The 16,777-nt window shown below is 30.9% G+C and overlaps 3 protein-coding genes across 5 annotated transcripts; 1 reads left to right on the forward strand and 2 right to left on the reverse strand.

Moving 5' to 3' along the window:
• The first annotated feature begins 148 nt into the window (after positions 1–148).
• LOC126847210 (formin-binding protein 4-like) lies at positions 149–6,646 on the forward strand. Its single transcript, XM_050587348.1, has 10 exons — positions 149–515; positions 1,178–1,261; positions 1,349–1,465; positions 1,560–2,180; positions 2,978–3,199; positions 3,277–3,392; positions 4,695–4,828; positions 5,480–5,696; positions 6,109–6,315; positions 6,444–6,646. The coding sequence occupies exons 1-10, from the start codon at positions 467–469 to the stop codon at positions 6,534–6,536; spliced, it is 1,860 nt and encodes a 619-aa protein (XP_050443305.1). The 5' UTR covers positions 149–466; the 3' UTR covers positions 6,537–6,646.
• LOC126847212 (serpin B5-like) lies at positions 6,614–9,554 on the reverse strand. Its single transcript, XM_050587349.1, has 7 exons — positions 9,335–9,554; positions 8,704–8,877; positions 8,446–8,638; positions 7,671–7,858; positions 7,241–7,426; positions 7,027–7,165; positions 6,614–6,941 (listed from the first exon to the last, which is right to left on the reverse strand). Exons 1-7 carry the CDS (start codon positions 9,449–9,451, stop codon positions 6,763–6,765), a joined length of 1,176 nt encoding a protein of 391 aa, XP_050443306.1. The 5' UTR covers positions 9,452–9,554; the 3' UTR covers positions 6,614–6,762.
• Positions 9,555–10,965: 1,411 nt separating this feature from the next.
• Positions 10,966–16,629, reverse strand: LOC126846526 (lisH domain-containing protein ARMC9-like). 3 transcript variants are annotated; one of them, XM_050586016.1, is made up of 11 exons: positions 16,511–16,549; positions 16,386–16,419; positions 15,817–15,996; positions 15,480–15,752; positions 15,244–15,406; positions 14,883–14,998; positions 14,699–14,809; positions 14,278–14,591; positions 12,523–12,760; positions 11,324–11,557; positions 10,966–11,247 (listed from the first exon to the last, which is right to left on the reverse strand). In XM_050586016.1, the coding sequence occupies exons 1-11, from the start codon at positions 16,513–16,515 to the stop codon at positions 11,122–11,124; spliced, it is 1,794 nt and encodes a 597-aa protein (XP_050441973.1). In that variant the 5' UTR covers positions 16,516–16,549; the 3' UTR covers positions 10,966–11,121. The 3 variants fall into 3 exon arrangements, with proteins under 3 accessions (XP_050441973.1, XP_050441974.1, XP_050441972.1); XM_050586017.1 differs by lacking the exon at positions 16,386–16,419 and having other exon boundaries at positions 11,324–11,509; positions 16,511–16,629; XM_050586015.1 differs by lacking the exon at positions 16,386–16,419 and having other exon boundaries at positions 16,511–16,629.
• Between the last annotated feature and the right edge of the window lie 148 nt (positions 16,630–16,777).

Here is a 16,777-nt window from a genome sequence, read left to right on the forward strand (position 1 = left end):
GAGATTACTATTTCTTCAAATGGTATAACTTGGTTATAACCTTGCAAAAGAAAAAAGGAGGACCACGAAGGGCGGGGTAATTCGGGACGTCAGCTGCAAGGCCGTCATAACCATAGTGGTAACTTGATACTTTGTTATCATTTAGGAACTTTTGACCAGAATGCTTTCAGTGGGACGTGAGTACACGGAGTTCACCTCTTCATATTACTACTCTAAGCTTTTGTGACATAATTTTTATTTTCAATTTGTTTTATCATGCTATTATTGATAAAAATACAATTTATATTTTTTTTTTTATCTGGATAGTAAGTTGTAACTTGTCACTTTTGATAGTTCAGACTTAAAATTGTGTATAGGAGGTAAATAGTGCAATAATCGTGGATAATGTATTAGTATCTGAGCTGTTCCAGAATATTTATTATATAAAAAAAACAATCATTAGATCGGTTTGAACATTATTATTGGCATGGATAGAAGAAAAATCATATTAGATATGACACAGTCCATTGAAAACGGTAAACTTACTAAAACATGATAAATAGTCAAATAAATAAGTTACTTTATTGTTTATATGTATTAAATATCAATGTTGTTTTATTTTAATGGGATTGGATAGCAATTAGTCCCGTCTCGTCTATCTCATGTACAACAAAGGAATTTAGATGTATATTTTGTACATTGTACCGATTTACTTAGTGATGCGATAAGGAATTTGAAAACGGACTTAAATTTGTCATGAAGTTTACTAGAGATCCAACAGAGTACTTTTTAAAGTGTTTAAACGTTTCTTATTCGTAGTAGGAAAACTATATTTAAAAAAGTATTTAATGGACATAGACGAGAATAATCGGTATTCAATCCTTTTAATGTAACTAAGGAAACATGTTTTCACTGTAACGATTTTAGAATACAATGAACAGTGAACATAAATTATTTTTATTATTATTATTATAAAAGATATTATTTGGTAGTATTTTTGAGTACTTGGATATTAGAATTTGATACCTTTTAAGTTAACATTATGATATTAGTAAAAACCCATCAAATTTTACTTATAACTAAATATTTTTTGTACATACTTATGCCAACTCAATTACTTATTAGGGGCGTAAGCCCCATATTAAATATCTATAATTTATTTGATTCCTTGCTTACTTAATATATTATTTTTCTTTAGAACCAAACGGAGTTCAAATTCATAATACTAGTATCAATGAAAATGGATTAATGAATACTTTTCAGGATAATGATTCTGACCATAGTTAGTAAACATTTTTAAATAAATAACAAACTATCATTTTTCAACTCGAGTACAAAGTGTTTTACACAATTGTAATTATATTTACAGTTTGGCAAGAATGTTACGATGATGTATCTGGATTTATATATTACTGGAATACACAAACTAATAAAGTGACATGGGAGAAACCTGAGTATTATGCTGCCCATACCGTTAACAACGAAGGTAAATTAAATGAAATACTTTAAATTTCATAAAAATTTAATATAATATATGATTAACTATTATTTATTTTCACAACCGTCATAACATGTTTTAGATAACTTGAATGGAACCACCAATTCTAGAAAAAGATTATCAAGTGAAGCATTACCTGTACTAGACCCTACTTCATGTAAAAGTGCTAAGAAACCTAAACAAGAATCTAAAAAACTAAGTGCACTAGTTGATTACGGTAGTGATTCCAGTGATGATGAAAAAGAGGATGAACTGGTGCAAAAATCTACAATATTAAAGAGATTACAGCAAAAAGCTGAGATGTTTAAACAAAAAGAAAAGGAAATTAGTTGTATAAAAATAACAGAAAACGTAATTGAATCAAAAAGTCCAACCGATATAATTGATATTATTGGAACAGAGATACCTCCTGATAATATAATAAATGAATCTGAAACAAAAAAATCTTTAGAAAATAAATCATCTGGTGATATTTTTGACATTTTAAATAGTGAAGTTCCTCCAGATTACGTAGATCAAATAAGTACAAGTCCTAAAAGTACATCACCAGATTTGAAAACGACTAATAAACAATCAATTAAGCTTCTCGAGAGTAATATAAGTTCATTAACCAATCTAAATAATGAACCCAAGTTAGAGGCTAAAGAAAATACGATTAAACCATTCAGTTTGATTGCAAATTATGGTGAAGATAATGAACAAGGTACGAATAAATACATATAAATAGTAATAATATAGTACATTATTAATAGATATATATATATATATATACATATTAGAATCGTCTTTATTATATTTATAGGTTTTGGAAAAATTTTATTCTGAATTTCTGTTAATCTGTTATAAATTAATTACATTTTTTTAAAAAATTATTATATATACAAGTGAGACCAGCTTAGCTACAATCAACAGGTCATGCTCCTATTATCTTAATATTTAGAGATCGATAGAGGGCCCGAAATAATGGAGAAATTTGAAATTTTTAGTATTATTTGGTGCATTTTTGTTAATTTTAGATTTCTCCACTGTTTTAATTCCCTTATCAACCATCCAAATTAGAAGAAAATACAAGACATAACCTGTTAATCCTGGACAATCTGGTGTTGTAGTGAGATGTTTTATTTATTTGAAAACAATATTTTTTATTTTAATTTCGAATATATATTTTCCTGTAACAATATTTGTAGCCAAAACAGTTTCTTGTTATGGAAATGTATTAAGGTATTTGAGGTAATTTCCTTTTAATAATATTTTTATTCAAAAATGAATCATAATAATTATAATATTCTGGGATTCTTTAATTAATATATCGAGGAAAACTTTCCACTCAAATCACAAGAAATCATTCCTAATTAAAAAAAAAAAAACTCAAAACTTTACTCTCTTGGAACCGAATCGAAGGGCTCCGATACAAAGTAAAAATTAACAATCACCCTAATAGATGTATATATTTCTAAAAAAAAAAAAATGTTTTTAACAAAATCGTATCTTAATTTTTAGATGATGGAACAAATAGTTTAAATGAAAAAAAGTTGTTGTACAGTCATGACCCTTGTGCCAATATCAAAACGGGATTTGGTTATTCAGCTCCAACTAAGCCTAATAACGGAGGTTCAATCAGTTTTGTTAAAGGTGAAACAATAAATTTGCCAAGTAGTCCAAAATTTGTCAAAACGAATTCTTTGGCAAAACAATCAACTATATTATGTGATTTAAATATAGGTAATTTGATAAATAACCTTTATTTTTGTACATATATCAATTTTATGTTGACAATTATTTCTAATTCCAATTTTTAGATAAAAACCACATTCAAGAATTATCTTTATTAATCTCATCCAAATTACATTTTTTATCAGACTGTGAAAACAATACAAAATTATCCACTGTTCAAATCATGACTGTTAAAATTGATGTAAGTTACTAATTAATAAATACATTGAAATTAAATACTTGATAAATAAGTACATTTTTTAAACAAGGTTAGCATCCTAATATAGAGAAGCTACTAAACTATACTTAAGAAGCCTGGTTTTAAATAAATAAATATTTATTTTACAAAAGTTTTAGTATTTTCTTATAGCATTGCTACAGAAATACTTGTGTACACTAAAGTGTATTATTTTATATGGTTAAGGGTTTTTTAGATATTTTGTTATTTTATTACATTATAAAATTACTAAATGTGTTACCTTTTTAGAGCTCTATCCACTTTAATACTTAAACGGTAACATACATATTTAATTAACTTTTTAAATGAATAATTAACTAAATATTTTGACTTATCATTAATCTGATTAAAAAATGTATTTTAAAAATTATGAGTTTAAAATTTAGGACTGGAGGAAGGGTGGATTATTTTTATACTTAGTATAACCCTACTATGCGTGGTTTACTCAACCGAACCTCATCTCTTGCCCAAAATATAAACTATAATAACATTAAAAGTAATTATTAAAAATTGGTTATCATCCAGTCAAAATTTTCAAAAAATTATTCTAAATTAAAAAAATGTATTAAATATATACATTACTGTTAAAGTTGCATAAGTGAATAGAACTCTGAAAATGACATAAAAACAGGCGTATATTTAGCAATTTTGTAATATTGTAAAGTAACATAAAGTATGAAAAAAAATAATAAAATATTTTTAAATGTCTCATTGATGATTTTCAATGATAAAAACATGTTTACATTAAATAGATAAAATACTGTGATTTTAAAGATTAAACACTCATAATAAAAAAGATAATTTATAGTCCTAATTACTGAACTAATAATCATCACAATCAACACATCACAATTTAACTTTTAAATTAACATTTTTTCAAAAAATTGCCAATACCCCTTAATAACTAGAAGGTTCTCTTAACTACTATAAATAATACACTTAGAGTACACGAGTATTTCCTATAACAATGCTACCATCATCAGTGCTCACAACAGACATAGACATTTTAGATATAGTGAATAAGCTGCATATTCTTATTATTTTTTCATTACATTAACAAATAAAAATAAAATTAGTGTCCATTTATTGCTGATAGGCACTAATCATATCATAAAATCAGTAAAATTACCTAAATTAATAAAAAAATCAGTATATTACCTAATAATTATCTTAAGAGATACTGGGTTATCTAAGGTTGAATTGATCACTCTGTACTACTTATTGTAAAAAATTAACATTATAATATTGTACTTTTTTTTTTTACAGACATTAATGGAAGCTTGGAAAGAAAATGCATTAAATGATGATTATTTTTCAAAATGGCTCGATGAAATGGCAATTGAATTGAGAACTTTAGAAAAATCTGTTGTGCCCGATGGTTGGTCGTGTCAGTGGGACAAGTATGTGCTATATTTTGATTTATTGAGATTATTGACTAACAAATTGTTTAATATACAAATTAGCAGTTACTATTATTGTATTAATTTTTTTATGTCGATAATTAAATATGAGAGAGGGGAAATTACATTTTAAAAATATTTTCAAAATAATATGTAAATAGCATATGAGTTATGACTAAGGCAGTTTGAACACCAAGTAGGTATGTACCAAAAAAAAACAGAAAAGTTTTATGGACTCCATAACCAATCAACATTGAAGTTCAAATGGCTTGAAATGTGCTCAAAATAATTATTTACCATTGTAATAATACTTTATCTTTACTACTTTATATTTAATAGTATTCAATTGTGTGGTTTGCATTTGAGATGTGTTAAACGCAGGTGGAATAATATGGCGGAAATAATGTCTACACAACAGGTTTGTCTCCAACAGGCACAATACAACAACATTTTTTCATATTTTATATGGTTATTTGAGTCAAACATAAGTATTATTAAATGTATTTATTTCACTTTCATATAGTACAACTTATATTTATTTATAATTACAAGTATGTTAATTATATATTTTTTTGGCTTTAAATGTGTCTTTAAAAAAAAACAAAAATTATTTATTTTTACTTTTACATTAATTTGTGGATATTATTTTAGAACTAACACGAGGTATTATTATCAAAACATTGCTGATGGCCATACACAATGGCATTATCCAGTTGAGGAAACTGAGATTACTCAGTCATCAACTGGGGCGGCTAAAGATTGTACACCTCCTCCAACCAATTGTTCCGAACCGGATACTAGCCACCCTGAACCCGAAGATATGGATATCGAAGATGATAGCCATAAAGAAGGAACAGAAATAATAGTTGTAAGTAAAAATCTTGAACCCCGTCCACACTAGCGAGCTGAAGCTCGAGCTGCACACCGAACCACGTCACAACGAAATGTTTCCTTGGCTCCTGTAATGTCGGCATTTCGACAAACCTTTGATGTGTATGCAAAATTTAGCTAACATTGTATTTCAGCTGTAACATGTTTGTGTTGCATTTAGGGTTTGGCTTGATAGTGGGGACGAGGCTCTGTTTAATATATAAAATTTTTTACAATTTCTAGTTCAGTGTTGGGGGTCGCAAGAACATTCATTAATGGATCACTAAGCATTCTGTGGTACCTTAATGTGTATAATTTGGTAGCCTGTTATTGATCCATTAAACTCATTAATTTTTTTTTTTATCATCATAGCATGACTAAATCTATTTATAATTGGCTTTTGATTCTAGCCGCCGGTTCCTGGTGATGAGTTATCTTATGAATTAAATTCATTTTATGCCGATATTGCTCAGTTTGAATCAAAACCACCCAGTCAACCAGAAACAATAGTTCAAACACCTGATGTAGAAATAGTTCCTCGTGCGAAAATAACTTCTAATCCAGTTGTAAGTGTAGAAGAAGACAAAGAAGTGATCAAACCAAAAAAAAAGAAAAAAGTAAATATAATTCCTACAAACTTAAAACTTTACTATGCAGTATTTTCTTCAAGTTTAAATTGTGAAAATCCTATGTAAAACATAATTATAATTTTATGCTTATTATTACTTCTTTTTCTTTCTTGCAGGTCGGAAAATTAGATGTAGGTCTTGGACTAAAACACAAGCATGTTTCATCACTGGTGCAAAAATGGCAACAAATTCAAAACGAAATCAAATGACGTATTTTTCTCATAGTATTAATTTCAACCCTATTACTAGTGACTGTGTAAAAAATTCTATATCATATTTCCATGTGTTGTGTAAATAGTGTAACTATATTTTTATTATATAATGTATAGTATAATAATAATTTAATAAATACATGTTCTAAAAATAATTATGACTTGCTAATTTTAAAACTTAATAATTAATTTCGGCCATGAGGCGCTAGTAGATATCGTTCTCCTACATTTTGATAGTTTCAATATCAGTGTTTGAATTGTTCTCTGTTTCTTGCCAGTTGGGTTGTTCTACTTTACCAGCGACGAGTATTACGTTGTTACTCTCATTGTATAAGATGTACACAAATGGTTTGTCAACAACTATATACTCTTTGATGACTCTTTGAGGCGCAAACGCTGAACCTGAAATAAATAGCAGAAAATTGGTTTATTTTTTTTTCTTATCGAATTTTGGTTAATTGTTTTAATGTCATTTATAATTCCTTACTAGATAATGAAAAAGCTGATGTTCCATCGATGCATACTTCAATACCTGCCTGTTGAACCATGTCGTCTAAGTACAGTTTGTCAGACGATATGTTTGACAAGTCGGCTGTTTCGGTGAAAACTCTGTTTACCTTTGTTTTCTGTCACAACATTTAAACAATAGATCCGTGTTAGATCAAGCCGGTAGGGTGGATCATAATATTATTATATTTTACCTCTTTTAAAACAGATTTAAAGGAAGTGATGTTGCTACTTTCAAAACATGGCATCGTGACGAAAGCCGGTTTCATAGTCAACGTCTTTGTGATTTCATCGATGCTGTTTTCGGGCAGGCTTTTAAGCGTGTCGTCCAATGTACTTTTGGTTTTTGGTACAAGCACTAGCAGACTGTAATCCGTGTTCTAGAGTACAAAAAAAACCAAACGTATTTCAGTAGACTTTCTTAAAATATCATACTTATTTTATTAAGAGAAAGCTATACATCCACACATTTATTAAGGAGTAAAGTATAGGTAATTATTTTTTTTTAAAAAAACCTTAATTTAGAGCTTTTAACTATTGTGTATACTTATTAATACAGTAATGAATAATTTTGGTTGAACAGTGCAAAAGGCCAAAGTTAACGATAAGAGTACATGGATATACCTTGTATGGTAACTTGAAAGCTGTACAATCTACTGACGGTACGTAGCCCAGAGCAAAGTTGCCGGCCGCTCCAAATGCTCTAATCACATTACCGTCCCAAGACACTGAAGTCCTGTGCCAAGTGCTCGTCGGCCAACTCATTTCCAAAGAGAACCCGTTGAACATCAGCATGGCGTGTTCGTTAAACGCTAAAAAACGATATAGACATGTTTTTAATAAATCGCTATGTCTTCTTTTAAATGCCTTTTGCCATTACAAAAAAATAAACTTGAGCTTTCCAAAAAAAATAACGCTTATAGAAAATAATTACAAGACGAGGGCTACACATCATAAAGAAAACCAATCGTTTTGCCGAGTTTTAATTATCTCCCTGTCCCATGTAGAAAAATTAGTGCTCATGTTTGTGTATAAAAGATAATTCATCAAAGGAATATTATCTAGAAAAGATAATATCGAATAGTGCAGTTTTTTTTTAGTATTAGCATATTATTGCGCGATTCGATTTCTGTTAGGTGATGCGGTTTTGTAGTGTTTTTTTTTTGCTGTTTAACTTGTCCTTATTGAACTTATTACTGTAAATATTCAAATAGCTTCTGGCGTCGCTTGGTGTTATTATAATATGCGCCAGAGCGAACAAGGTCAATGGCCTTTTCGACACGAGTACAGAGTAGGTATATTTATTTTGTTATTTTTAACTTTTATAGCGTATTACAGGTATATACTTTTACAATTAAAGGTTGCAACGTGAAAATAGAGTAGAAAACAATGCGTATACCGGTGTTTGTGACGTCTTCCCGAGTCTGGAGAATGCGGACCTCCAAGTCTGGTCTTGCCACGCTCTTGACATCTGCCAAGTAATACTCCTTAGCTAACTCGGCGAACGACTCGTGGACGCTGTAGTTTTTGTAGACATACACGAAATTTTTGAGCACCACCTTGTTCTGTAACGTTCCGTCGGATGACAACCCCTGCACAACCAAGAAGAAGAAGACACAGTAATTACTGTGAACAGTCTAAGACGTGTTCGACTAACCTTGATCGAAGTGAGCACCTTCTTGTACGCCTCCTTGTCCAACAATTCGTTGGATCCCGAGGCTGCCAGCAGTTCACTCTTAGTATCACCCTCTGCTCCTTCTGTCACCAATCCCAGGATAATCGAGGCGGCCAAAGGGGACGACACGTAGTTGTACCGGTCTTCGATGGTCGCCTGCAGATGAGTGTACGAGTTTGCCATGAGTTAATTTCCTCAGGCTCAGGGACATATACATGGAGGATTATGGGCCTCCCTTGTGTACTTGAATTTTAAGTATTAAAAGTGTATTTCTTTAACAATATAATAGAATAGAACATGTATTTGTTTTTTACTATATAAACTTAACTTTACTCTACGACTATATTGCTCATATGTATTTAAAGTACATTTTTTTCCATCCCCCTCCTTCCTTTCATTGTTAAATTCGCCCCTGCTAAGACATCGGACGTACCTATTAGTCATATTGCAGTTATTGTTATTCACAGACCGCGTGAAGTGGGTCGAGGGATTGAGAAATATGTTGCTTAATTATTATTATTATTATTAAAAAAAAAACTGTTTTCAACATAAAAATCAACACCAGCTATTTGATACGTGTTTAGTGTAATTTAGTATGGGTTTTGTTTATTACCTGAAGTGCAGCGTTTGCCAAGAACTGTGTAGTTTTTGAAATCTGCTCACCGTTGACGTCTAGCGTTGAGACGATGGCGACCAGACAAAGGCCCGCTAACGGTATTCGAAAGAACATTGCGTTAACGTTTTAAATTAAATATTATTATAATACGGTGTCGGTATAGGTGTATTTCTTAACGCTGTATCACACTAAATGCCGTGTGAGTAGTTGGCGTTTATGATCGCACGGCCAAGATCAACGATTCTTTTCTTATTAAAACAAAAAACCGGTTGATCTTCATTATGCATTCATACGGCGGCGACGTTAAACACCCGGACAGTGTTCACAGTGGGTTTCTATTATTATCGTTACTATATGTATGTACGCGCCAGTGAATTTTTTATTATGTTTTTCTTTTCGGTAGAAAGTTTATTTGTCGATTAGAAAGAAAGACTGCACGTTAAACCCGCGTAGAGGTGCATTATGTACGTATAAATAAATAGGTACACGTTTTTTTTATAGACAGAATGCGAATTTATGAATACATATTATTTATACATCCATATTATATACGTATAATATGATTTGAATCGATTTAAGACGTGGCGTCGTAATTCTGAATAGTTCAGACGAAGAAAAAAATCGGCCGACAACGATCGTTGTCAAAAATGTGTCCGGTTTGAAAGTATTTTGCAATGTTATTACTTTCTAAATTATAATTTTTTAGCTAAAAATCCAAATGGAAATAATTGCTTTATGCTTTAGGGGCAAAGGAAATAACGAATTCAGCGACTTAAGGAAATCACATTCAAAGGCCAAAAGTATTTTCATTAAAAAATCGACAACATCTATTTAAAGAGATAATATTTTTTGAAAAATATTTCGAAATTAAGTTACTGCTAGTTTTAGCATTAACTGTCACAGTCAAGACAGCCAATTGACTATTAATAGGTTTGGCGAAGGCAATTTTTCACAATAACGTTTTTTTTACATTTTTTTTGTAAACCTAAAACAGTTAAGGGACGCTACCCATTCGTAATTAGTATTGTAAAATAGACTAAAATACTAGAATCACCAATCTTAGAGAAATAGAAGACAATATTATTATCTGTGCTTGGGCGATTCAATTTTTTGGTTTATGGAATATTTGTTTTCTGTGATTGTTTAAAGTTGTCTGTCTTAACAAAAATCCAAACGTCAATCCGACATTGCTCGAATAAATGACAAAGCGAGGTAAAATTGAATACGGCTCGGCTAAGTATACCCCTTATCTAAAAATGACATATTTTATAGTAAAAAAGTCGAGCACTATCCACTTTTCAAAAATATAAAATTCGGTTTGCTATAATTGCTAATATTATGTTTATCGTAAAGTATGGAACAAATGCTTAGGAATATTAAACATTTTAGGTGGCAGCTACTTGGCATGGAATGTCCCAAATATGAAAAACTATTGGTGTATGTTATTTGGCCTACACAGCATACTAATACGAGGTATAATAACTATCAGGTCTTAAGTTAATATTTTGCCTGCTGCTAAAGGAACTACAGCTACTTTTAAATTCAATATTAATCAGTAAATTGTTTTCGATAATTTTATTATTTAAGATTACACAAGTTTTGTATTTGATCTCTTTTTCTAAGCGTGATGAAAAAATACATGATATTTGGTAAGTATATAATTTTGTAAAAATATATGGTAATCAACGATTCTTAAAATTATTTTTAACTGTATTGTAATAGAAAATTTTTATAAATTCAACTATAGAAATAACAATTAACTGTTATTGTAATCTGCTAATATGTTAGTCAATGGTCAATGCGGCCAAACTGTCTGCGGTTTTGTAGCTAGCTAAGAATTCCTCGCCGTTCGGCTGAATTTTTAGCGGGTCGTCTTCGTCCAGTTCTACTTCAAGATATTCGTAATCTTCCTATAAACGAACAAAGCAATTTTTTGTTAATTAGACAAACACATTGGCCAGTTATAATAACCCAAGGTGGTTTTACATCATCAGAATTATTGTTTTCATCGTCGTCTGACGATTGATCCAAGCCCGGGTGCTTACTATGCTGCAGAACGTCTCTTACGCCCAACAAATGGTCAACGGCCAACGGGTAAACGTTTTTATTTTTTTCTATGGTCTGTTCGACGATAGCAATTAAACCGCATTCGACGGCCACGCTTATCATTTCCTGTTGTTTTAAAAGTCTGTAAAAAATCCTCGACACACACGGCAAGATCTTAAAATAACCAAAAACAGCCGTAAGTAAAACGGAATTAATATTAATATAATATAATTTAAATAAAAAACAGTGATTATTTTTGGATTTACACAAACGAGAACGCCACACAAAATTATACTTTAAGGGGTTTCGTATAGGCAATATTTTATCATAGAAAATTAATTTACACCTACAATTTTGGCCTGTGCTTATTATTTAAACATTTGAAAAGTTCTTCTAAAAAAACAATAACTTAAAGAATAAATAATTTCATTGAATAGGTTACTATCGTTTTTATATAATGTAGCTAATCAATAATGTTAAAATTAAAAATAAATAACACTATGATTAATTCGATTTTATAGTCAGAGTGTTTTGATATCTTCTTTCGTTTATTTCGCTTTTAAATACAATGATTATGTTACATTATTAATGTTTTTAATTTTTCCAACCTCTGAGAGTGGTTTTAACACTCGAGTTTGATATGTTTGGCGAACTCTTACAAGCAAACAAACTCTTATACTATATCGTCGCTTAAGATGCAACACCTCATATAATATCTCATTTTTTCAACTTTACAGGAGAGCAAAAATCAGTGTCAAATGTCAATTACCATTCAATAACATTATAAACCATGTAACCATTATTCGATCATATCGTTATTTAATACTTTATTATAATCTGTGCCCGACAGTCGATTCCTCGCTACAATTTTAAATTAAACAGTGTGGCCAACTTGATTTGGCAAAAAAATAAGAAATGAGATGTTGCATCTTAAGCGACGATATTTGAATCCATTCATGGCCATCTTAAACCATACACTATTTTTACTGTGAGTAACTACAATTTTGATTTTTTCCAAATGGACGAGTAGTAAGTAGACAGTTAGGCTAAACATGGCGTGAAGGGAGGTGGGAAAGTCCTTCCGATTGCGCCTAATAAAGTGTTTTATTATTTTTTTAACTTGTAACAATTTTACTAACATCGACGTCGAGAGATGTAAGAAAAACGCCAATGCTTTGAAGTAGATTTCGAGCCCGAGAAATACACGCGTAGACGGCCAATTGACTTTTGCAGAGATTCATGAAAAGCCCTAAGCTGTATTCCAAATCGTACATTTCGTATTTGTTCCTGTCGCCTGTGAATTCGCTTTTTCTCACCAACTGATCGGCCAACCAAGTTGCCAAACCGTTTTCGATCATTTGTTTCCGTTGACGGGCACTGCAACAATATCCAAAACACTGTATTTATCATTCTCAGAGCTTGAATGTTTATATCCATAATAAATGTATTGAAAAATGCATTTCAAAAAATGCAATTATATGCCTTATTGAAATCGCATAAAATATTTTAGTCGAGTTTTCAAATAGCCGACTTGACATAATAAAAAATAACATTTTACAAAGGTCAATAAAAATGTGTTACACGTACCAGGAAAACATTAAATTACAATTATTTTGCTTATGTTTATTATTTTAGAAATTGTTGACAATATTTTATGTAACATAATTTTATCTATACTTTTCTCATATTTTGTAGAATTTTCTTTAGCTTATACTCGTAGATGCGATTAAAGATAATAATAAAATGAAACATTTTTTATTAATTATACTTACAAATATGCTAATAAATCTAGAAATAATCATTATAGGCAAATATATCATATATACATTATAATTTTGATCATTTGAAATCTAGTCTTTGTGAATAGAATTTATATTGTATTTGGGTATAATTCTAATTTCACTAAAAAAAATAATCAGTTATAAATATCCGACTCAATAATACATCTAACGTTTATTTGTATATTGCTATTGTTTTTTTTTAACTTATAATGGTACGAGGCATGAGTATAGGCGAGTCCACAGTTTTATTAGAGGTTAGGGGAGGCTAAGTGTAAATGTTTTCCAAAAAAATTGCTAGTACCATAGGGGACATTATAAAATCTGAAAATAGCAAAGTATTGATTTCATTCTTTAAATTAATATATTAACAATCAATACATTAAAAAAAGGAACTTTTCGTTAATGAATGACTTTAATTAAGATGGAATATTAGACCTACAAAGAATACAAAGAATTTTGACAAAATACAAATAAATAAAAAGTACTCTCAAAATGTTAACTTTAACTGTTAACCCTTACCTAAACTGCCTAATTTTCTCGTTTAATTAACCCATCAGTAAGTAATACGCTTTCGGTCGTCATTTTACTGTTAATGTAAAAATAAAAATAGAACATAACCAGTACTTCAGTGCGTTTCGTTGAGAATTATAAATTACTTTATGTTTTTTATTAAAATGGTATTTCGGTTATTGTTGCAAAAACGTTGCTGCATATAGATTTCCGGTAATGATAATTTCCTAAGTAATCTCCAAGTATGTCCCTGGGGTAATGGGCATTGTAAACAAACAAATAAAAAAAACAGAAAGCTATTGCTATAGCATGCCTGTGTGTACACATGTCCATGGGTAAAGGAAAGCTATTACTGCCATGGGCGAGCTGGTTATTGGTCGTGGGGGCAACATGACTATGTAATTTTGAGCCCTTAAACCTTTTTCGAAATTCAGACCTTAATATATCACAATATATCCTTCTGGATACATGTCACTAATCAGTAATCACTAACACGTATTGATCCATCGGATTTTTTAGTGTATACATTTTTGGTGTTAACGAAAATATTGATGAAACTGCGCTTTATTATTATAATATAATATAATATTGCATATAACCAACCACGTGCTCAGCTTTTGTATTGTTCCCAAGAGCATGTTACACGTGATGGTGTCCCAAAAGTGTTGAGACGATATGAGCTGCGAGATAATGAGCTTTATCAAAAACGGAGAACTTGCCAAGTACTTGCGACCTTTGCTGAACGATGCCAAAGCATTGAGTAATCTGGCTATCATTTGTTGCAATGGGTGTGGTCCGTTCGTCATCATTAACCATTTCATTAGACCTTGTTCGGCCTTAGGCTTGCATAAATCTAACATGTCGTGTTTCTTTATCATAGCCACCGTTTGTGGTCGATTGTCTGATCTAGTAAGTCTCTGAAAACGACACGCAATTTGTAATTTTATGAAATTAAAACTTTTTATAAAACTACAAGATTCTTGTAATATTTTGAAAGTTCTCGGTTTTTTTTATTTAAGCTTACCCATCGTAAAGCTTGCAATATTAGCAGTTTGTTCTTTGTGCTATTCCCATCCCTTAGTTCGAGTTTGATTTTAAAAACGCCTAAATTGCATTCATCATCAATTGCTGTGCTCTTAAAAGGTTAAAAAAAAACATTGTATTATTTTCGAATAAAAAAAATAATATAATATTCTAAAATATCGAACTTGATATTCTTCATTGCATTCGATCACTGCGTTACAGTTTTTTAATATCATCTCCAAATTAATCGTTTGTCCTCGAATTGAATTTTCTAAAGCATTTATTAACTCACCGGCCAAAACTAAAATCAGAATTTTCGAGTCATTGATAAACGTATATACGATTTATTATACTTATGTATAAATTGCATAATGGAGTTGCGAGTTTTTATAATTACTCATTTAGGTATACTTTTTGTGAGTTACTTCAATCCATTATTAAAAAAATATATTATATAAAGATTTTTGTTCATTAATTAGGTACCTTGTAGGGGGTTGCAGTGCAAAATAAAATTAAAATATTCAAGCAATCGAATTGTATACTAACTGTTAAGCGGCTTATAGTCCTGGTATAATGACTTAAGGTTTTTCTTTTCAAATTTTCTTTTTTTCGCTTCTTTACTGGGCACCAACAGAATGGACGTGCTAATCGCAATGTCAAGAATAAAATCCTCCAATCTGGTGTTTAGCGAATCGCACCATTGGTTTTCCTTTAGAGAATACAAAATATACAATCGCTCAAGTGATCTTACTTAATGCACTCTAAATAGATAATATGATTACCCTGAACAGATTTTTAAACGAAGAATGTTGCGTGGGATCGCAGACGTAAGGCAAAGCGAAATAAGGTAAAAATTCTGTTTCTGTGCTAAATTCTGCTCCCCTCCGAACCAAAAACAAACGGAAAGCGTCCATGGAACTGTCTTGCTTTTCATCGTCCTTTGAGCTGCATTTTTCAGCTTTACATTCTAAAATGGTGTAGTAAACGTGCAGGTAGAACGTGAGCTTCCTGTACTCGTCCAGCTGTTTTACTTTGGCCGGCAATTCGTCCCAAATCTGTAAAACGATATTTTTTTGCCTAAGTATGCTCGCGAGGGCAAATATACAGGGTGTTTCGCACCTTCAGAAACTCCGGTCCCGAGGTCGTTTTGAACGCTTTTATAATGGACGCTGCTCGGTCTTTCGATATGTGGACAGGAACGTTCGAATCGGGCATTTTTGACGGTATTGGCTTGTTAAACTTATGGCATTCGTCGAGGAAACAAGCGCACGTCTTCGCCATGTTGTTGGATTGTAAAAACTAAGACATGAATGTATCTAATAGTCGGTGCTTAGTCGTGTAAAACATACATTTTTCAGGAACGCTTATCAAAATGTTGATAAATCCATTTTTTTGAAAAGTTAATTTATTGTTTTTATAGCTGTAGTGTTTAAAAATCCAATATTTGAAGCGGTTTTATTATTTTTAGCTACTAAACGACTTGACTCTTTAGTCTTTTCGATTTTTATTGTATAAGATTTTAATGTTACACTTTATCTGTCCGGCTTAGGAAAAAAACAGTAGACTTACAAACATGGAAACGTAGTGTTCGTGTAAGGATAAAAAAATATCGTGGATTGGCCATTGGGTTTTTAAAATATGGATAAATATGAGTTGGGTTACCTAATTTTTAGAAAAATCCTACATACATGTTTTGACATAGCACCGAAAACGCGCGTGCAACTTAAAAATATAGGATGTGATTTTTCAAAAAACAAATTATTAAACAACGTTATTTGTTACTGTGATAATATTACTAGCATATTGTACATACTTCATAAATGTGTCGCAACGTTTTTGCTTCGCACGCCGAGTACTTTTCTAACCTATCCATTGTTACAAATGAAACTTGGCTTTCCACATAAAGTAATTGGTATACCTACTACTGCCAAGAACGCCCTGAAGCGCAATATATACATATAAGTACATTTTATATTCATAAACCTGCGTGTCCAACGCGTTAAATCAATAACTTAGCCAGCGGCGTTTGTGAACTATATTTTATATGTATGCCTATATATAGGTATAAGCACATATAGTG

This window comes from Adelges cooleyi, unplaced genomic scaffold, assembly GCF_023614345.1.
Source record: "Adelges cooleyi isolate 19-005CV unplaced genomic scaffold, UGA_ACOO_1.1 ACOO_flye_CR_arks_rails_tigmint_CR_PRNA_9, whole genome shotgun sequence".
Taxonomy (NCBI): domain Eukaryota; kingdom Metazoa; phylum Arthropoda; class Insecta; order Hemiptera; family Adelgidae; genus Adelges; species Adelges cooleyi.

Excerpts from the sequence above, each read along its gene's own strand:
- LOC126847212 (XM_050587349.1), bottom strand. The coding sequence starts at position 9,451 with ATGTTCTTTCGAATACCGTTAGCGGGCCTTTGTCTGGTCGCCATCGTC. Across the intron at positions 8,639-8,703 it reads AGGTGCTCACTTCGATCAAG|GGGTTGTCATCCGACGGAAC; the intron begins GTTAGTCGAACA and ends TTGGTTGTGCAG. Across the intron at positions 7,166-7,240 it reads TTAAATCTGTTTTAAAAGAG|AAAACAAAGGTAAACAGAGT; the intron begins GTAAAATATAAT and ends ATGTTGTGACAG.
- LOC126846526 (XM_050586015.1), bottom strand. The coding sequence starts at position 16,570 with ATGGATAGGTTAGAAAAGTACTCGGCGTGCGAAGCAAAAACGTTGCGA. Across the intron at positions 14,810-14,882 it reads AATGCAATGAAGAATATCAA|AGCACAGCAATTGATGATGA; the intron begins GTTCGATATTTT and ends TAACCTTTTAAG. Across the intron at positions 14,592-14,698 it reads TATTGCAAGCTTTACGATGG|AGACTTACTAGATCAGACAA; the intron begins GTAAGCTTAAAT and ends TGTCGTTTTCAG.
- LOC126847210 (XM_050587348.1), top strand. The coding sequence starts at position 467 with ATGGATAGAAGAAAAATCATATTAGATATGACACAGTCCATTGAAAAC. Across the intron at positions 516-1,177 it reads GACACAGTCCATTGAAAACG|AACCAAACGGAGTTCAAATT; the intron begins GTAAACTTACTA and ends ATTTTTCTTTAG. Across the intron at positions 5,697-6,108 it reads AAGGAACAGAAATAATAGTT|CCGCCGGTTCCTGGTGATGA; the intron begins GTAAGTAAAAAT and ends TTTTGATTCTAG.